The sequence below is a fragment of the Geotrypetes seraphini genome, chromosome 7 (assembly GCF_902459505.1).
Source record: "Geotrypetes seraphini chromosome 7, aGeoSer1.1, whole genome shotgun sequence".
Lineage (NCBI taxonomy): Eukaryota > Metazoa > Chordata > Amphibia > Gymnophiona > Dermophiidae > Geotrypetes > Geotrypetes seraphini.
In genome coordinates, this window is record NC_047090.1 from 171999737 (window position 1) to 172021512 (window position 21776).

General features: G+C 42.2%; 1 protein-coding gene across 8 annotated transcripts in view; it reads right to left on the bottom strand.

Moving 5' to 3' along the window:
- PPP4R4 (protein phosphatase 4 regulatory subunit 4) overlaps positions 1 to 21776 on the bottom strand; it is a 417794-nt gene that overhangs the window by 7791 nt on the left and 388227 nt on the right. For 6 of the 8 annotated variants that reach the window (XM_033953260.1, XM_033953256.1, XM_033953258.1 and 3 more), the window contains 4 exons: positions 13337 to 13439; positions 2539 to 2600; positions 2207 to 2236; positions 1704 to 1854 (listed from right to left, as the gene is read on the bottom strand). In XM_033953260.1, coding sequence (XP_033809151.1) covers positions 1704 to 1854; positions 2207 to 2236; positions 2539 to 2600; positions 13337 to 13439 — 346 coding nt within the window. The remainder of the gene's footprint in view (positions 1 to 1703; positions 1855 to 2206; positions 2237 to 2538; positions 2601 to 13336; positions 13440 to 21776) is intronic. The other 2 variants (XM_033953257.1, XM_033953264.1) reach the window with 1 other exon arrangement.

Genomic DNA, 21776 nt, shown 5'->3' on the forward strand with positions numbered 1-21776 from the left:
TTTGAAAATGAGCCCTCTCATAGGCAAAAGATACTTCATACAATCAAGATATGGAAAACCTTTCATACGCAGACAGGCTGGAAAGGCTGGGGCTCTTCACCCTAGAGAAGCGGAGACTCAGAGGAGACATGATAGAGACTTACAAGATTATGAAGGGCATAGAGAAGGTGGAAAGGGACAGATTATTCAGCCTATTGTGAACTACAAGAACAGGGGGCACTCGGAGAAATTGGTTTAGAACCAATGCTAGGAGATTTTTCTTCACTTAGAGGGTGGTGGACACCTGGAATGCGCTTCCGGAGGGTGTGATAGGACAGAGTACATTAAGAGGATTCAAAGAGGGATTGGACAAGTTCCTGAAGGATACGGGGATATAGATAGAGGTAGAGATAGGATTAGGATAGAGGTAGAGATAGGATTATGAAAGAGTATAGAAAAAGGAACAATGGGGATTGAAAGGCTTTTAGAGAAAGGGTCACTTACAGGTTATGGACCTGATGGGCTGCCGCATGAGCGGACTGCTGGGCATGATAGACTCCTGGTCTGGACCCAGCAGAGGCAACTTCTTATGTTCTTTACTTGTTTAGGGTACAGTAATTTTAGATAGTGGGATTTATTGAAACTAACAAATACCTTTTGGAGTCTAGAGGCCATAAATTACTTTGTAAGTTATTTACATTTATTAAGAATCCGTGCACTAGAAGGAATAGAAGAAAATAGTGTATTGTACCGTTATCTAGTTACATCTGTATAACTAAGGTACAGGGAACTTATGGAAGACATTATGGGCCTGATTCTGTAAACAACGCCCGAAGTCAGGCAGCTGTAGCCACCCTACCGCAGTTTAGCTGGATTAAAAAACAATTGTGATTTTGATATTGTCTGACTTCTTTAAGCCTTATCCCCTACGTATAGTGGACTAACTAATAGAACAAAATAAATAATTTTCCTTTATATTATTTGTTTTTCCTTGTATTAAATTGTTTCTGTTTATTTGGAATGATGGTTGTGATCAAATACCAAACCATCAAAACAAGCCACCATAATCCCACCTATGGAGGTGCCTTATGACGCCTAACACCGCTGTAGGCATGGTTAACACTAGAAGAGGTGTTAGGCGCATCCGGTCCTAATTTCCTAGTTTATGTTTCATGTGCCTGCTAGAAAAATAAAATAAAGTAATCTGATAAAATTTGTACTTAGACCTTTGCTAATAATTTATTGTATAGCACAGATACTTGCACCAGTGGAAAATAATGTATGTTAATGATGTTACTAGATGCTATTAGGGCTCCTTTTACGAAGCCGCGTTAGCGGTTTAACGCACTTAATTGCATGCGCTAATTTTCCGGCCGCGCTAGCTGCTACCGCCTCCTCTTGAGCAGGCAGTAGTTTTTCGGCTAGCGCGGGGGTTTGCGCACACTAAAAAGTTGCATGCGATAAAGCCGCTAATGCCCTTAGTTACTAGAGAAACTATGTTTTCATTTTTCTAAAAGCAAAATGTTGATCAGAACCAAAACATGCCAGAAAGAAAAGACCCATGGGTTTTTTGGAAACAATGTTCGGCAATCCTCTACGTGACTTGGTAGCCTGGTAAAAGATTGAGCGTGCAGAGTTTCCGCTTTCTTTGTAGAGATTACAAATCATGAAAGTGTCCTGGCCCTAGGGTGATGCTACACAGCAACCTTTCAATAGCCACTTACAAGCTAATCTTCCGTGTCTGAGAATCTTTACTGCCATTGGTCTTTTGGTCAACAGAGTTACCAGTAATACGAGAGGAAGATGCTATGGCAGAACTCGAAGAAAAGCTCAAATTCCCACCAACGCTGCTGGAACGAGTTTTGAACGTGTCATCTGAAAGAGAAGCAGCAGAACGTCAATCACAGGATTTGATCAGATGGGAGGTGGGGGAGCTCACCTTTTGCTTGCTTGTTTAAATGCTTAAGACAAAATGGTTGTCAATCCAGATACAAAGGTTTGCAGAAATGTAAAAGTTTTTAGTTGGTAAAGATTTCCACCCCCTCTCCCCATAAGCACAAAGTGAGAGAATAAGTAAATCAAGTCCCAACTATTTAATTTCAATATATTCTGTATCACAAATAGTCATCCTCTCCAATACTTTCCCACCAAATAGGAAAAAATAAAAAGATGTTAGCGAGAATAACAAAATCAGAGGGAAAGAGAAGAAGGAAAATTAGGCACTCACTTGGGAAATAGTCTTCCAAGTACTGTACGGCTAGACCAAGAAAAATACAAATATTACTTGGTATAATTTTGAGACACATATTTGTATGTTACATGTTAATAAAGAGCTATGAAACCCTCTTGTGCTGACAAGTGTGGTCTCAAGTGAAAAAGGAAGGCGGCTCTGATGCACACAATGATTATCACAATTTAGAATTAATGATTCAAGCAATAAAAAAATTCCAAGTGAGTGTCTTCAGTACGCTGGTAGCTGAAGCAAGACGGAGTAAAAAGCAGGAGAGAGAAGCCAGACACTTTAAGTAATCTTTGCCTGAGGAAATCACTGCCACTTACCGACAAAAGGCAGCAAAGCAGCCTTTCCCACTCCAGGGAGAGAATTGCCTCCAGAAATTTTACTGAAAGACAATAATAATTTCAGGCACTTTAACGGCATATACAAGTAGATTGGTTTGGCATGTACAAATGCAAACTTGCCAATAAAATGTGATTTTATGTTGCCACGCACAATGAATACATATTTAACAGCAAATCTATTTTCAAAATATTCATATACCTTCCAGCTCACATAAATCCAGGTGATTTTCAAATGGAAAGTACAGGCGATGCAGCTAAAATCATGTGTGTACACTTATGCAACACTGAAAGATGGTATTAATCTGTACTTTAGTGGCAAGCCTATTATGTGTTTACATTTATAAAGAAACCTAAAATAAAGGTGCATAGTTTTCAGCCATACCTCAAAACGCCTCTGGAATACCATTTTTTAATAATGCAACTGGACTTCATAACATGAAAGTATGTGTACCTTCAGGCAACCTGAAATCCACTTCTGTGGATTCAGCAAATCTATCCATGTGTATGGGGGGGGAGGGGGGTGAGTAATTTAACAAAGTGTTTACTAACATTTATTCACTGATTACATGACGGCACACGAGTGTGTAAATGCCAAAATTCCACCAAGCACACATCTTACAAAGTATGTATACATAGGCAGTCTGGACAGGATACATTTATTTAACATCTAGAATACTAAGTTATGGGCATTTCTCCAGCATTTAGGCAAGAGCACTACTGTAATATCAGCTCTATTGCTGACTGCATGTGCACATAGATTTGGTATTTGACAAGCAGGAGAAAGTTCTGATAGGTGACATCATCTATTGGAGCCCGGCATGAGAATGTTCCCAAGTATCCTTTCTAAAAGAGTTTGGAAGTGGTTCACTGCACATGCGTGCACACTCCTGCCCGCTATTGTCATGAAGGACCGGCTCAGTCTTCATTTTTTCGTGGAGCAGTGAGGACATGCTTTTCATGGTGTCCCACACAGCTTGCCTCTTGGTCATTATTTTCTCATTATGGTGTCATTCTACAAGTTGATTGTGCAGGGCCACATGCCTTCTATTTTCCTTAGTCAGGCTTTTCGGCGCTTTTAAGTAAGTTTTCACCACTGCACTATTTGATTTTACTGCGGCTATTTCTCCTGACATGCCCCACAAAACTCCCAGTGGTTTTAAAAAGTTCACCTAGTACACAGGACCATGCCCATATCTGCTGCACGTAATACCCAGGGCATGATCATAGCTCCTCTTATTGTAAACCCTGCTTCAGATGTCAAGAGAAGTACCAAAGTTTGTGAGAAGCAAAATGAACACATTTTTGGTGCCGAGAAGTCTGGTCCATCAACTTTGGCATCTGAGGCACTAGTCTTTATGGTTTCAGGATCAGCACTGGACTCTTGGGATGCAGTGATATCAAAAGCATTTCTACCTTGTTGACTTCAAGGATTGCTAGCAACCATCAGAATTGGGTCTCCTCCAATCTCCTCCCAAGAGCAAAAATTGAGTGACTCCAACGTGATGTGTCATATGGAGACTAAGAAGCATAGACATCAATTCCCCCTCAAAGCAGTGGCAAGAGCATCGAGGCTTTAAAATCACTATGTCCTTGAAGAAATCATGGTATAAGGGTCATTCACCCTTATGGGAACTGAAAGGAGTGTGTATTCCCATTCAACGGAAACCAGATCACCAATACTCCACAGATACTTTTGAAGCATGTGGCCACTCTGGCTGACCCCCAACCTTCACTGATATCAGCTGTCAAAGAGCAACCTAGAGCCATGCTCAAGGAGCAGATGGAGCACCTATTTGCTTGGCAAGAATCTATGGTATCGAGAGCACTGGTGCCTAGAAACCAAGGCACTGCCCACAGGAATCATACCACCACAAAGACCTCATAGAGCATTGGAGCAGATGCACTGAGCCACTGTTGATCTCTACTTCATGGGGTTGAGGGGGAAGAGTCTCCTTAGGGCATCAAGGTTTCCTGGCACCTCAAAGTCTGTCCCAGGTGTCACCATAGAGTCTTGATTGAGGCAAGCTGAGACTCAGATGTCTTTAGGGGAGTACATCTATGACTCAGACTACTCCTAGGCATCTGAAGAGATACCACACATCCTCTTGGGGGTTCCTTTGTCTTTCCTCAGCCCCCTCCCCTTCACATGAAAGGAACAAAATCTCCCCTGGAGGAGCTATCTGACTTTGTACAGGAGATGACTAAGTGCATTCTATTTGATGAGGATGAGCCCAGGGCTAAAACATGAACATCCTTCAATTTGACACCCCTCTCACAAAGGAGGCAGTGACAGTGTATATGCACCAAATTCTGAAGCTGGTAGAGAAGCAGCAATGGGAACCACCATTTCTGTATAGCAGACAAATAATAACATTGACTATGTATTGAGTCCAGAAAATGCAAGGATTTCAGAAGCTAAATGTTTCTCACTATTCCATGGAGGTCAAATATACTCTGAAAAGAACCAGAAGTTCTAAAACTCATTCTTCAGTACCCCTGGGGTGGAAGGCTAGGATATTGGAGTCTTTTTGGAAGAAACTCTTCCATAATGCTATGCTAGCTTTCTGTAGCTTCTTACCAGCTCTTAATAAGCATGCACTTCCAGAACACTGTGTGTAGTGTGGCAGAGTTTGCAGAAACTCTTCCTTGGGAGAAGGCTAAGGAGTTTTGTCAGCTAGTAGTCGATGAGTGGGAGTGTAGAAAAGTACATGGTTCGAGCAACCTATGATGCTTTCAATATGATGTCCAGGGCCTCAACTATGGGAATTAGGCTGCACAGACTCACCTGGTGGTATGCCTCAGAACTTGACCTAGCAGTTCAGGAGAAGCTTGTGGAGTTCCATATTGGGGAGACAAACTGTTTAGTGGAAGAAACACCAGACCTCACCAAAGAATATTCAGAAACTAGTCACACTTCTGGCCCACTATAAGGTTGGCCTCCATATCCAGGAGGAATTTTGGTAGAGAGCCTACTATTTTTAAAGGCATAGGTACCCTCCTCCCTCTCATTCTCCCCAAGCAAACCAGGGATCTCAGGGATCCCACCCACAGGAGCAAAGAGCACAAAAAGTTATGACTGGTTCCCCTCTAAACAAAAGTGACAAGTTTTTGACAGATTCCAGGAGAGTATAGCCACAATTCCAGTAATGGTTCTGGATGAGCGGCCCCTTATAACCTCATACCGATGTGTTCTGAAACCAGTCCGACAGGTTACACACTTTAGCATGGGTACCCTACATTCCATTATTCAGAAAGGAGATTGAGGCTATGCTCTCTGGACTTAAAAGAAGTCTGTAACCATATACAGATAGCTCCCCTGACTGGGATGTATATCTTATCCCAAGAAGGAAAATACCACCACCAGTACTGTGAACTGATATTCAGACTCATGTCAGCAATCAGGCTTTCCACCAAATGTCTGGCAGTAGTTGCAGCATCTCTGTGCAGACTGGGTGTGCAATTGCTTCCCTTTCTGAATTATTGGCTGGTCAAGAGCACATCAGAGGAAGATGCAAAAAAAAAAAGGCAATATGCACATTCATTCAGGTTTTGGAGCTACTAGGGCTCATCATAAATTACACTCAATAACATAAGGAAAAAAATAATATTCAGGCAAACCATTGAAATATGAGTGAGGAAAAAGCCTCAGAAAGCAAAGTTTCTTACCTATAACAGGTGTTCTCTGTAGACAGCAGGGGAATGCAGCCACACTTGTTGGTGAAGTACTCTGACTGAGCCTGTATGTCGGTACTCTCCCCTAGCTAAGTAAGCTTTTGAGCTTACTGGGCATGTGCAGGAGTCCCTACACCTACAGCCCCTCCCCTCCACTTGTCAGTTTTGTCCCTAAGAATGAAAGGAATGAGACGAGGGGATGGAGGGTGGGCAAGTGTGGCTGCATTCCCCTACTGTCTACAGAGAACACCTGTTACAGGTAAGCAACTTTGCTTTTTCTGGAGACAAGCAGGGGATATGCAGGCACACTTGTTGGTGAGTCTCAAGCTTAAGGAAAGATTAGGGAGGTGGAAATTTTTATTTTATTTTTTAATTTATAGTGCAAATAGGTCAAATAAGACTGAGTGACCAAAAACGAGCCTCGTGTACTAGGCTCTGACTCCGGCAGTAATGCTTTGTAAAAAGTAAGCGCCAAGGAGTAAGCTGTGGCCCACCAATATCTTGAATGGGACTAGATTTCAAATTCTCCAATGAAGAAGGTGTAGCTCATTCTTTATGAGCGCTCATTGAACCAGGCGGTTGTAGGTTCGCTCTTACGTAACAAAAATGGATGAAATATGGTATCCAAGAGGAAACAGTGTTCCAACAACCCAGAGCCACTGAGAACCAGAAAGCAACAAACTCAGCAGTGATGCATTGATATATGGTGCTGAAATGTAGGCACAGTTACAAGATGTGCATTCAACTAAGTTGATTTAAATCGGGAGCCTCAACCCTGACGAAAGTAATCTGAAACATGGGCATGTTTAAAGCCATTTAAGCTAAGTACTTTAAGAAAAAGATATACTACAAAATAAAAAACTATATTTATACTAATGAAATAGTAAGATTTAAACAAAAGAATTAATCAAGATTTGATCCAATGAAGATTGGGTTCAGTGATTTGTTTCACATGAATCACAGGGATAGTGTAACCCTCTGAGGATCTTTACCATCCCTAATCAATTTAAGGTTTGGTAAAAAATCTTTTTGTTATAAACAAAGCTGGAAGTTTATGATGGTAGAAGTTGTTGAATTGGATTCCAGTCATTGAATAGCCAGTCACGTTGAAGCTATAAGGAGGGAAAAACTACAGCATCAGATAGTGAAAAAGAGAGTAGAATAGCTTTAGAGAAGCTCGTGGTAGTACTTTAGAGAAGCTCTTGGTAGTAAGTTATCAAAAGTGAGAGAGTTCATCTTGATCTGCAGAAGATACTTGTGCTGAGGGGGTTCAGAAGAAAAGATCTGACCTTGGAAGAGCTCAGTTTATCTTATATATTCTGTAAATATTAATTCAAAATGCGTTAGAAATTGAGAGAAGGGAGAGCTGTGACCTTTCAGGAGTGTCAGAAGAAAAAAATGACAAGTGGAGGGGAGGGGCTATAGGTGTAGGGACTCCTGCACAAACCCAGTAAGCTCCAAAGCTTACTTAGCTAGGGGAGAGTACCGATGTACAGGCTCAGTAAGAGGACTTCACCATACCCTTCCACCAATCATATTTCATCCATATCTCTCTCTGCACACATCTTCACACCCATTTACCCCCCAGTCCCCTCACCCCAGTCCAACAAAATCCTACCCATCCCTTACTTCTAGAGCCAGATCCAATGACCAGTTGAAATAACCAGAAGTACTTATGGGCAGTCAATTATATACTTTAGCAAATCTTTATGCTCCCAATGTGAATCAAGGAGCTTTTTATAATAAATTAGGGGATATTTTGATGCAACATGCAGAAGGGAAAATTATAGTGGGAGGTGATTTTAATCTTACCCTAAATGTGAAGTTAGATAATTCTGGAGTAATACTGGAGTAAAGCTGAGCGACGCCAATTATGCCTATTTATGGAAACATGGGACCTCATTGATCTCTGGAGATATCAACACCTGACAGAGATCGATTATACTTTTTATTCTGAGGTTCATTCTTCTTATTCTAGAATCGATCTCTGTCTGGTGGGGAAAGATTTGATGGAGGCTGTTAGCTCTTCTACCATAGAAACTAGGATATGATCTAATCATGCTCCAATTTGCTTTAATTTAGCAATACAATCTGTTCAATTTTATTAGACCCTATACATGTGCAACAATTGGGTAATGATCTGTGGGAGTATCTACAGTTGAATGTTCTTGGAGATATCTCTCCAGAGACCCCTTGGGAATGTTTAAAAGTGGTTATACATGGTAAAATTATTGGCTTGGGGGCCCATGTGAGGAGGGTACGTATACTTAAGACTGGGGATTTGCGAGATCAAATCTATGCCTTAGAATGGGATCGTAAGGGTGGTAACTTATCCCCTGAAAAAGGGACACTTGGAATGCGCTACCGGAGGAAGTGATCAGGCAGAGTACGGTACAAGGATTCAAACAGGGATTGGACGGATTCCTGAGGGATAGGGGGATCGTGGGATACTGAGAGAGGTGCTGAGATGTAACACAGGTATAGAAAGCTAACCAGGTAATAAGTATAGAAATCCAACCAGGTCGTGCATGTGCAAGACCGGAGGGTTAGGACTTCGATGGGAAGATAAGACTCAATGGGAAACCAAGGTGGCAAGGGGGCCCCTTCTGGTGACTCAGACAGGCCGTGACCTGTTCGGGCCGCCGCGGGAGCGGACTGCTGGGCGGGATGGACCTATGGTCTGACCCGGCGGAGGCACTGCTTATGTTCTTATGTTCTTAAGTAAAATTACAACAACTTAAGCTAGAGCTCCAGGCGTTAGATTTGGAGATAATTAGTACTAAACTCCAATGGCTATGCCAGGAATATTTTGAAACTAGTAATACTGGCCCATAAATTGAAAAAAAGACAACTTCGCAATGCTATTATGTGTGTACAGAGTCCGACCGGGGAATGTACTACTCCAGACCAGATCCAACAGGCCTTTACTAACTATTACCATCAACTATACCAACCTGAATATATACAAAATAAGAAGATATCCGTTCCTACCTAGATCCTATAAATTTACTCAAACTTACTCCCAGGGAAGCTTCAGAACTCTCCCTACCCATCACTGTGGAAGAATTAACATGGGCTATCAAAGATATGCTAGTGGGAAAATCACCAGGTTTAGATGGTTTTACAGCCAAATTTTATAAGATCTTTTGAACGAATTTGATCCCTCCTTTATTGCAATGTTTTTAACACCTTGGTAGATAAGACAAGAATTGCCTCATTCTTGGCGTTTAGCTGGCATAACTTTGATATTAAAACCAGGTATAGATCCGGTATTCTGCTCTTCCTACAGGCCTATCTCACTTGCATTCATCGGCATCTCCGGCCAGGTCCTCAACTGGTTCCAGGGATTCCTAAGAAACAGATCATACCGAGTATTTAAGAATGACTCCTATTCATACAGCTGGGACAACTCCTGTGGTGTACCGCAGGGCTCCCCCCTGCCCCCCACCCTGTTTAATGTCTACCTTGCCTCCCTGGGTAATCTTCTGCATAGCCACAAACTCAAATTCTTCATCTACGCTGATGACATCACAATAGTCATCCCGCTATCCAGCTTCACACCAGAATTCCTCACCTCCCTCTCAAATACACTCAACCAGATAGAACTTTGGATGCAATCCTACAGACTGAAACTAAACCCCGACAAAACAAAATTTTTCCTGGCTAGCCCCAAAGACAAAATCATAGACACCACAATTCAAATAAAAGGATCGACCTTTCCCCTCGAACAAACCCTAAAAATACTAGGAGTCACACTGGACAAACACCTAACCCTGGAGAAACACACCGACACAACAGTTAGGAAAAGTATCTCGGTGCTCTGGAAATTACGCACCATAAAAAAATATTTTGACGACTCGTCATTCCGCCTCCTAGTGCAATCCTCTGTCCTCGGCATACTGGACTATTGCAATATCATTTACCTGAGCTCCACGAAGAAAAACACCAGAAGACTCAGAATGATCCAAAACACCGCTGTTCGCCTAATATTCGGCTTGAAAAAATGGGACCATGTCACCCCTTTCTACCACAAACTTCACTGACTACCATTTGAATCCAGAGTCCTATTTAAATTCGCCTGTTTCTGCTACAAAACAGTTTTCGGCCTAGCCCCACACTACATTAACCCACACTTCATCCTGAATCACAGAAACAAGAACTCCCGCAGAATCCAGTTATTTGCTTTCCCCTCCCTAAAACTCTGCCATTCCAATAAATTCTTCGACAAAACCCTCACCTTCCAGGCCGCCAAGCTAAACCCTTGGATAACCCAATTAATCCTCGAGGCTCCAACCTACCCCAGATTTAGAAAACTACTCAAAACACACCTCTTCCAATGCCACGACACTTAAAGGTCCCCTCCCCAAAGAATCCCCACTACCCCCCCTTCTTCTTTCTCCTCGCCCTATCCCCTCCCCCCGACCCATTTTATCCTTCTCTCCAATGTCATCTTCTCCGCTGCCTGCATCCCTGCTCATACTAATACCCAACTCTATGCAATTCTGTTCAATTATTATTTAACTGCACATAACTATGTTTAATTAATGTAACGATGCATGTAATTATATTCAATCAATGTAAATCTGTTCAACTAATTCTTAACCGCATGTAATCCTTGCTTAACTAATGTGAACTGCCTAGAACTCACTGGGTATGGCGGTATACAAGAATAAAGTTATTATTATTATTATTATTATTAAATGTGGACTATAAATTGTTTACTAAGATTTTAGCTAAATGTATATGCCCCACTTAATATTTGATAATCAATCTGGGTTTGTACCAGGTCACCAGACATTCGATAATATTCGCCGAGTTTGTCATCTATTGTTGCAAGTTGCTGGCGAGCATGACTCAACTCTTATTCTGGGCATTGATGCCATGAAGGCTTTTGACAGAGTATATTGGCCCTATCTATTTCAAGTATTAGAAAAGGTGGGGATATTTGGGAATTTTCTACATTGGTTACGATTGTTATATATGGCCCCGCTGGCATCAATTAATATAAATGGAGGATATACTGACTGTTTTACCCTAGTGAGGGGGACCTGTCAAGGCTGTGCTCTGTCACCTGTACTATTTGCACTAGCCATGGAGCCTTTTGCACAATTGATATGTGGTGGGTTAGAGACAAAAATATTATTGTTTGCAGACTATATTCTTTTTACAATATGAGATCCCCCTACTTCGGTGGAAGCTTTGACAACCTATGGGCAAGTGTCAGGATTTCATATAAATATGTCAAAATCAGAAATCCTGGATCTTACACTGTCAGATTTAGACCATAGATGGATTACTAGTAATTATTCCTTTAAATGGGCACAACAATCATTACAATATTTGGGGATTAACTTGACTAAACAAGTGGATAAATTATATGTGGCTAACTACCCTCCCCTTCTGAAAGCGATCTGGCAGAATATTGAGAGGTGGAAGCATCTCAATATTTCATGGTTAGGAAGGGTACAAACAAGATGGCGGTGCTTCCTAAGCTGCTGTACCTTTTTTCAGCACTACTGATTCCCCTGCCAAAATTTTTTTTTCTCCACTTGGACCGGAAGATGTTTGCATATATTTGGCAATATAAAACTCCAAGGGTATCTGATGTAATGATGTATCAACCCAGGAAATTGGGAGGAATGGCAGAGCCACACTTTTGATACTACTACCAAGCAGCTCAATTATGATATTTAGCTAATTGAAAGTGGGATAGGGGGAAAACTTGGGTGTGTATGGAGCAAGAGATATTGGGTAAGCCCCCTTTGTGGGCAATACCCTGGCTTCAATTCCCCAACTCTCTATTATAACTAACCCTATAATACGACACACCCTTGAAATGTGGATCCAGGTGTATAGACGATGGTATGGGGATAAGATCTATTTCCTAGGAGCAGCTATTCTACTGTATATGCCTAATTTTGTACCAGCTCAGGTTGATATGGCCTTTCAATTATGGGGAAAGAAAGGCCTTAAGACACTGGGTCAACTATTGGAAGATGGGAAAATTATTCCCTTTGCGATATTGATGGAAGAATATGGTCTCATACCGAGAGATCTATTCTACTATAGACAAATTGAAAGCTTTATCAAAAAAGTGCCCATTAGAGAATTAGCTATTGTTGAGCAGCTGAATCTAGAGAGGGCTATAACAAAAGAGAGTGGGAGGGGCAGTATAACTGGAATATATAATGCACAATTGGAGCATCTTCATCCCCCCTTGAAATATAGGCTTAGATAAGAAAAGATCACTGGAAAATGCTATACTGATAAAAGAATGGTTTGTAATGACGCTTTCCCTTTGTTATGGTACCATAGCTAGTAATATGATAGAAAATAGTTATAAGATGATTTATTGTTGGTATTATACTCCAGTGCGACTGTCGGCTATGGATGGGAATGGATCAGATAAATGTTGGAGAGGATGTGTGGAAGTGGTATGGTGGTATTGTATAAAAGCACAGACCTATTGGGATAAAGTGATATCTTTTGTAGAGGATGTATTAGGTATTACAATTCCCAAGACTATGGAGTGCTGCTTATTGAATATGGGGCCGACTGTTCTGCCTCTTAAGCAGCAGAGATGGATACATTTGATAATGACAGCAGGTCGATTAGTATTGGCATCTACTTGGAAACAACCAGATCTCCCAGCATTTCGAGTATTGTTGATCAAAGTTCATGAATCTCCTGCACCCATCCTCACACCGGGTTGGGAGGGTGAAAGGGAGGGTTTGGTCATGCAAGCTATATAGGAATTTGAATTCTATTATGTATTATAAAATAAGGTATATAATGAATTAATGTATTGTTAAAATAAGACTGATGTTTTTATAATGTATTAAATTTTCAATAAACTTGGAAAAAAAAGAAAACTATCTTCCAATCTAAACACACCTCTGAGAAAGCTAGCTTTTCTGTGGCCAAATATTTATCTTGAATCATAACTTCTCTATGGCTTTGTTTGTAAGGTACTATGAGAATGAAAACCACATTAGGAAGTAAAATGATTCTTAATAACAAAGAGAAAATGTATTTTTCCAGCATTTATAAAGAAGAGCAGCTAATGATCTTTTGAACACAGAACCAAGAATTTAAGAAAGCGTACTTGGGATATTTCTCTAAGGTGCCATGCTTGGAATTAATTGCATGATGACTGAAAGATCGACTTCGAACAAGCTTGGTCTTCTTGACTTCTTTACCTGGAATAACTTAACAAAAATACAAGAGAATGATTTCAGTTTCTTTATCACTGATTTATATACTTAGTAGGAATATGGGTATGTTTCATATTATCTTATTTTTACAGCAGCAAACTCTTACCCGCTCTTTTACTAAGGTGAGCTAACTGATTAGTGCGTACTAAACGCTAACGTGTCCATAGACTAACATGCACGCGTTAGCGTTTAGCACGCGCTAATCGGTTAGTGCACCTTAGTAAAAGAGGGGGTTAGAAACATCAGTCTGCTGTAATAATTGGGTGCAACAATATAACTCTGCCCATGGATTTCTGTACTAACTCAACAAATGGTTATATTATACATTCTGATCTACCCAAATTCCCTCAAACTTTTCATAGACAATATACAGTATATCTTCACTTTTCTACCCTATGGCTAAGATGCAACAGTAAATTCAGTATCCCACTGAAGAGCTGTAATAAGGCAGGTAATGACCCTATGCTTACATAGCCTGCCCATCCATGTCATATACTATCTCCCTTCCTCTTCCTTACAGATCCTATATGCTTTTCTCAAGCCTTCTTGAATTCAGATTCAGCCTTTATCTCTACGATCTCCATTGACAGGAAGAAAAGTATTTCCTCAGGTTATTCCTGAGTCTGACCCCTTTCACCTTCATCCTCTGCCCCATCATTCCAGAGCTTCCTTTCAACTGAAAGGAAGGTATTTGAACATCCCTATCATGTCTCCCCTCTCCTGCCTTTCTTCCAAAGTAATACACCAAAATGACAACAGTAATGCAATCTGCCAAGCATAGAGACTCTTCCAGTCAATCTGTATAGAAAGGGCTTATCAAAAGTAAAGGTTCTAGACCACTAGTCTCAAACTCAAACCATTTGTAGGGCCACATTTTGGATTTGTAGGTGCTTGGAGGGCTGCAGAAAAAAATAGTTGATGTCTTATTAAAGAAATGACAATTTTGCATGCGGTAAAACTCTTTATAGTTTATAAATCTTTTTTTTAACAGTTAAAGGATAGATTTATAAACTATAAAGAGTTTTTACCTCATGCAAAATTGTCATTTCTTTAATAAGACATTAACTATTTTTTTGTGGCCCTCCAAGTATCCTATTTTTTCTGCGGCCCTCATAAAGTTTAACATCTTTCCTTTCTCAGAACTGACACATTTCAATCACTATAATTGAAAATAAAATCATTTTCCCTACCTTTGTTGTCTGGTGACTTTATTTTTCTGTGCTTATAACTATGTTTCCAGGGCCTTCTTGTCCATTGACTGTTTTTCTCTCCGCCTTCACTTTCTACCTTGCATCCATCTTTGGCATTAACTTAACATTAAATTTTTCCATTTTCTTCTCAAAATCTACTTTTCCATGTCTTACCTCCCCTCCTTATTTCCATGGTCTGACATCTCTCTCCATACCTCCTTCCCCCCAGTGTAACATTTCTCTTTCCCTTCCTCCTTTCTGCCCCCTGCAGTCCATCTCCCTTCCTTCTTTCTGACCCCTTCCCAGTCCAACATTTCTCCCTCCTTTCCACCAGTCCAACATTTTTCTCTCTCTTCCTTCTGCATGCTTCTCCTCTGGTCCTCCTTCCTTCAGCCAAACATCTCTCTCTCTCCCTCCATGAGTCCAAATTTTCACTCTCTGCCATCTCCCACTTCCCTAGTGTAACATTTCTCCTTCTCTCCTTTCTGTCCTCCCCCATCCATCTTGTCCTTTCCAACACTTTCTGCCTCCTGCACGCTTTCCTTCTCTGTCCTTGCCTCTTCCCTCAGTGGCATCCGTCCTTCGCACCCCCCAACTCAACATGCTCTCTCCCCATGCACCATCTTACCCTCCCCTCCAGTGTATAGCACTTTTCCTTTCCCTCCCTTTCTGCCAGGTCCAGCAGCACCTCTTCTCCCTTCCTTTTACTTCCCCCTTGTCCAGCAGAACCCCTTCTCTGCTCCCCTTGTCCAGCAGTACCTTCTCCCTTACTTCCTCCCCTCATCCCCTGTCCAGCAATACCTGTATTTTGCAACTGCGGTCTTGTACGCGATCTGGCACCGCTATCAGCTGACTTGCAACTTCCTGCAGCCGTTGCGTATGCTGGACTTCCTGCCGTCGTGTATCTGCTGGATATGCGAAGGCAGGAGTCCCAGCATACACCACGACTGCAGGCAGTTGCAAGTCAGCTTGTGCCGACGCTGGAGCCTCTCTTCCTGCCCAGAGTGTGAGATCGGGTACAAGACCACAGGCCGCAAAATAGCACCCCGGGGGGGGGGCGCATGAGGCCCATGGGCCACAAGTTTGAGAGCGCTGTTCTAGACTTTAAAAAAAAAACAACAAAACTAACTTTGTTCGGATGGGAGCTTATGTCAAGGAATTGCTGTCTGATTGGAAACATCTGAGAGGAGTAGAAATGCAGTGGGCAAAACTGAAAGGAGTTATTGTAAGGGTGACAAATCTTTTTGTGAGGCAAGTAAGTAAAAGTAAGAGGAAAAGAAGGCCGCTTTGGTTCTCAAAAGTAGTAGCTGTGAAGGTAAAGAATAAGAGTTTAGCTTTCATAAACTACAAAAGATCGCAGAAAGAGGAAGACAGGCAAAAATATCTGGAAAAGTTGAGAGAGGCTGGTCGAGAAGTCAGGAAAGCAAAGATTCAAATGGAAGAAATAAATAGCTGACACGATAAAAAGGGGAGACAAGACATTTTTTAGATATATCAGTGATAGGAAGAAGTACAAAACTGGCATTGTGAGGCTCACAAGTGAAGAAGAGGAATATGTAGAAGCTGATAAAGAAGACTAAATTGCTTAACAAATATTTCTGTTCTGTGCTCATGGCTGAAGATCTGGGAGCAGAACTTCAGAAGAGAAAAGCAAATAGGAATGGTGGAGTGGTAGACCCCGATCAATTTTCAGAGGGTTGTGCTTGTGAGGAGCTAGATAAATTAAAAGTAGACAAAGCGAAGGAGCTGGATGGTATACATCCAAGGGTGCTGAAGGAAGTTGTCTAACCTTTTCAATGTTTCTCTAGAGTTGGGAGTGGTACCGGAGGACTGGAGAAGGGTGGATGAAGACCCTCTACACAAAAGTGGAAGTAAGGAAGAAGGGAATTACAGGCCAGTAAGTCTGACTTCTGTGGTAAGCAAATTAATGGAAACACTTTTAAAACAAAGAATGGTGAAATTTCTGGAATCTGGTGGATTACATGACCAGAGGCAACATGGATTCACTAGAGGTAGGTCTTGTCAGACAAATCTGATCAATTTCTTTGACTGGGTGACCGGAGAATTGGATAGAGGGAGTGTGCTAGATGTGGTGTATTTAGATTTTAGCAAAGCTTTTGACAGTGTTCCACACAGACATCTAATAAATAAACTGAGTCCTCATTGGATGGGCCCCAAAGTGATAGGCTGGGTCAGGAATTGGTTAAGTGGAAGACGACAGAGAGTAGTGGTCAATGGAGATGCTCTGATGAAAGGGATGTTACCTGTGGTGTGTCTCAAGGTTCTGTTCTAGGATCTGGTTAAAAAAAAACAAACACAAAAAACATAAGAACATAAGAATTGCTGCTGCTGGGTCAGACCAGTGGTTCATCATGCCCAGGAATCCGATCACATGGCGGCCCTCTGGTCAAAGACGAGCACCCTAACTGAGACTGGCCCTACCAGCGCATGTTCTTGTTCAGCAGGAACTTGTCTAACTTTGTCTTGAATCCCTGGAGGGTGTTTTCTCCTATAACAGCCTCTGGAAGAGTGTTCCAGCTTTTTACCATTCTCTGGATGAAGAAGAACTTCCTTACATTTGTACTGAATCTATCCCCTTTCAACTTTAGAGAGTGTCCTCTCGTTCTCCCTACCTTGGAGAGGGTGAACAACCTATCCTTATCTACTAAGTACCTTGAATGTTTCGATCATGTCCCCCCTCAATCTCCTCTGTTTGAGGCAGAAGAGGCCCAGTCTCTCTAAACTTTCGCTGTACAACAGTTCCTCCAACCCCTTAACCATCTTAGTCGCTCTTCTCTAGACCTTTTCGAGTAGTACCGTGTCCTTCTTCTTGTACGGCGACCAGTGCTGGACGCAGTACTCCAGGTGAGGGCGCACCATGGCCCGGTACAGCGGCATGATAACCTTCTCTGATCTGTTTGTGATCCCCTTCTTTATCATTCCTAGCATTCTGTTTGCCCTTTTTGCTGCCGCCACACATTGCGTGGACAGCTTCATCGACTTGTCAATCAGAACTCCCAAGTCCCTTTCCTGGGAGGTCTCTCCAAGTACCGCCCCAGACATCCTGTATTCATGCATGAGATTTTTGTTACCGACATGCATCATTTTACACTTATCCACGTTGAACCTCATCTGCCATGTCGATGCCCATTCCTCGAGCCTGATTATGTCATGTTGCAGATCTTCGCAATCCCCTTGCGTTTTCACTACTCTGAATAACTTCGTATCGTCCGCAAATTTAATCACCTCGCTCATCGTACCTATGTCCGGATCATTTATAAAGATGTTAAAGAGCACGGGTCCAAGAATCGAGCCCTGAGGCATCCCACTGGTGACGCTCTTCTAGTCCGAATATTGTCCATTTACCCCCCACTCTCTGTTTCCTTTGCTCCAGCCAGTTTTTAATCCACGTGAGTATTTCACCCTCGATTCCATAGCTCCCAATTTTCCGAAGTAGTCGTTCATGCGGAACCTTGTCGAACACCTTCTGAAAATCCAGATATACAATGTCGACCGGATCGCCCTTGTCTATCTGTCTGTTTATTGCCTCAAAGAAGTGTAGCAAGTTCGTCAAACACGATCTGCCTTTGCTAAAACCGTGTTGACTGGTCCTCATCAGCCCGTGTCCGTCAAGGTGATCAATGATGCTGTTCATTATCAATGACTCTACCATCTTTCCCGGTACCGAGGTCAGAATCACAGGTCTGTAGTTTCCCGAATCTCCCCTCGAACTTTCCTGAAGATCGGCGTAACATTCGCCACCTTCCAGTCTTCCGGAATCTTTCCTGATTTGATCGACAGATTGGTTATTAGTTGAAGCAGTTTAGCTATGGTCCCTTTTCAGTTCCTTGATGACCATTGGATGGATGCCATCCGGTCCCAGGGATTTATCGCTCTTAAGCCTATCTATCTGCCTACACACCTCCTCTAGACTGACCGTCAATCCTGTCAGCTTTCCGTCTTCGTTTCCAGCATATAGCCTGATGGGTTCCAGTTTGCTGTGTACATCTTCTTCGGTAAGTAAGGATGCAAAAAAATGTGTTCAGTTTGTCGGCGATTGCTTTGTCCTCTTTTAGCGCTCCCTTTATTCCATGGTCATTCAACTGTCCCACCGCTTCCTTCGTGGGTCGTTTCCCCTTAATATATCGAAAGAACGGCTTGAAGTTCTTTGCCTCCTTGGCTATTTTATCCTCATAGTCTCTTTTGGCCCCTTTTACCGCCTTATGGCGCCTGCGTTGATGTTGTTTGTGCTTGTTCCAGTTTTCGTCCGTTTTTGACCTTTTCCATTCCTTAAATGAAGTTTTCTTGTCTCTGAATGCTTCCTTCACCTCTACAGTGAGTTACGCTGGTTCTTTGTTCTTTTTCCTTTTGGATCCCTTGTTGATACGCAGTATATATAGATTTTGCGCCTCGGTGACTGTGTCCTTAAAAAGGGACTAAGCTTGCTCTAGCGTTTTTACAGTGCTTATCCTCTTCTTAATCTTCTTCCCTACCATGAGTCTCATCCCTTCGTAATTCCCTTTTCGGAAGTTCAGTGTCGTGGTTGTCGTTTTGGACCGATGTTTCTCCCCTACATCCAGATCAAAGCGGATTATATTGTGATCGCTGCTTCCCAGCATCCCTTCTACTTCTACATCTTGTGCCGGTCCTCGCAGGCCATTTAGAATTAAGTCCAATATTGCATTTCCTCTACTATTTTCCTTGACAAGTTGTTCCAGGAAGCAATCGCCTACAGCATCCAAGAACTTGGTCTCTCTAATGCAGCTGGAAGTGCCTAGGTTCCAGTCTATTCCCGAATAGTTGAAGTCACCCATGATAACTGTGTTGCCTCCCTTGCAGTTGCGTTTAATCTCGTCTGTCATTTCTCCGTCAATTTTTTTGGATATTGCTGAAGGGCTGTCAGGTAATATTTGCCTCTTTGTAGATGATACCAAAATCTGCAATAGAGTAGATAGCCCTGATAGCATGAATAACATGAAGAAAGACCTAGCGAAGCTTGAAGTATGGTCTGAAATTTGGCAGCTAAAATTTAATGCTAAGAAATGCAAGGTCATGCATTTGGGCTGCAAAAACTCAAGGAAACGGTACAATTTACGGGTGAAAAATGTATGTGCACATGAGTGGGACTTGGGTGTGATTGTATATGATGATCTTAAGGTGGACAAATAGGTTGAGAAGGTGATGGCGAAAGCTAGAAGGATGCTATGGTGAAGAGGAAGAGGTATGGCCGGTAGGAAAAAGGAGGTATTATTGATGCCCCTGTATAAGACTCTGGTGTGGCCTCATTTAGAATATTGTGAACAATTCTGGAGACCGCATCTTCAAAAAGATATAGAAAGGATGGAGTCGGTCAAGAGGAAGGCTATTAAAATTGTGCCTGGTCTTCATCATAAGGTGCATGGGGACAGACTTAAAGATCTCAATATGTATATTTTAGAGGAAAGGCGGGAGAGGGGAGATATGATAGAGACGTTTAAATACCTACATGGCGTAAATGCGCATGAGTCGAGCCTCTTTCAATTGAAAGGAAGCTCTGGAATGAGAGGGCATATGATTAAGTTAAGAGGTGATAGGCTCCGGAGTAATCTAAGAAAATACTTTTTTACAGAAACGGTGGTAGATGCATGGAACAATCTCCCAGAAGAGGTGGTGGAGACAGACTGTGTCTGAATTCAAGAAGGCGTGGGATAGGCACGTGGGATCTCTCAGAGAAAAAGATAATGGTAACTGTGGATGGGCAGACTAGATGGGTCATTTGGCTTTTATCTGCCATCATGTTTCTAAGTTTCTATGTAGCTAGAATCATGTTTCATTGAACTATGGTGCCATGAGCCTTCAAATGCATCTATCAAGGGATTTGTTTCCTTATTTTATGTCTTCTCCTGAATTACTTAGCTCAGACTATCACTGCAGTTGAAGACCTTGGCCTAGGCTTTCTCCAAATCCCTGCAAAAGTGGACAATGTATCTCACTACTAAGTTCAGGTATCACAGAACAGCTTGGAAGAGTGGAAGACACGGGTGAGCCTGCCATGTTGTACTAACTGAAGAAATCTAGAGCTGTCTCAAGCCAGCTAATGCATGGCTGTCAGTGGAAGCTAGTTGAGCCACTGATGCTGGTACTGTAAGCAGTCAGTTCTCAAACATGCTCAATTCATGTGCAAGAACTGAGCATGCTTCTAACGCTGGCGCCAGTGGGTCAATCTGCTACTACTGACTGCCATGCTTTATCAGACTTGGGGTTGCTCTACATTTCTTCAACTAGTGGGGCTTAGGGATCCCCGCTAGTTAAGATATTTTTAATTTTAATATTAAAAAGTTAGGGTGATGAGGTGGGGAGAAGAGGAAATGGGTTGCTTAGTGCTCACCCATATAAACCATTGCCCCTCACCCAAAGAATTTAGTGCTGGCTATACAACTGGCTTGGACTCTCTTTATCCAAATGCTGTGATTGTTGTCGCTGTAGTATCCATAACCCTGGCTGGTAAATTAAGCCCAGTTCCTCCACATGGCAGTACATAATAGCTACTTTCTCTATTTTTATTCCTTTTCAATAAACCTTGTAAGTGATCTTGAAAAGTGGAGAGAGTATTGTGGATCACCTATAGCTCCAGGTGATTTGTAGAGTTTTCTCGTGAGGAGACCAGACATCCTGAGTGCTGAGGCTGTCGAGGTGAGCTCCCCAATCGAGAAGTGACACATCTGTTGTGAGGACTTTCTGGTGCAGAGGAGGCTGTAAGAGTAGGCCCCTGGAGAGGCTGGATGCAACTGCACAAGTTCTAGAGTTACTTGAATGTGTGCAGAAAGAGGGTCTGTGGCCTGAAGCCATTGGGAGGAGAGAATCCTCCATGGCATTCTGAGATGGAGGCATGCAAATAGAACCACATAGATGGTGGACACCATGTGACCCAGAATGTGTAACATCTGCCATACCTTGAGATGTGTTCAGGAGGAGACTGTTTGACACAGGTGTAACAGGTTGTCGAGTCTCTATTGAGATAAAAAAGCATGAGTTTGAGTAGTGTCTGGGAGGGCTCCAATGAACTCCAATGTTTGAGTAGGAGAAAGTTGTGATTTCGGATAGTTCACTATGAATTCCAGGTGCTCTAGGGCACTGGTTCCCAACCCTGTCCTGAGGGACC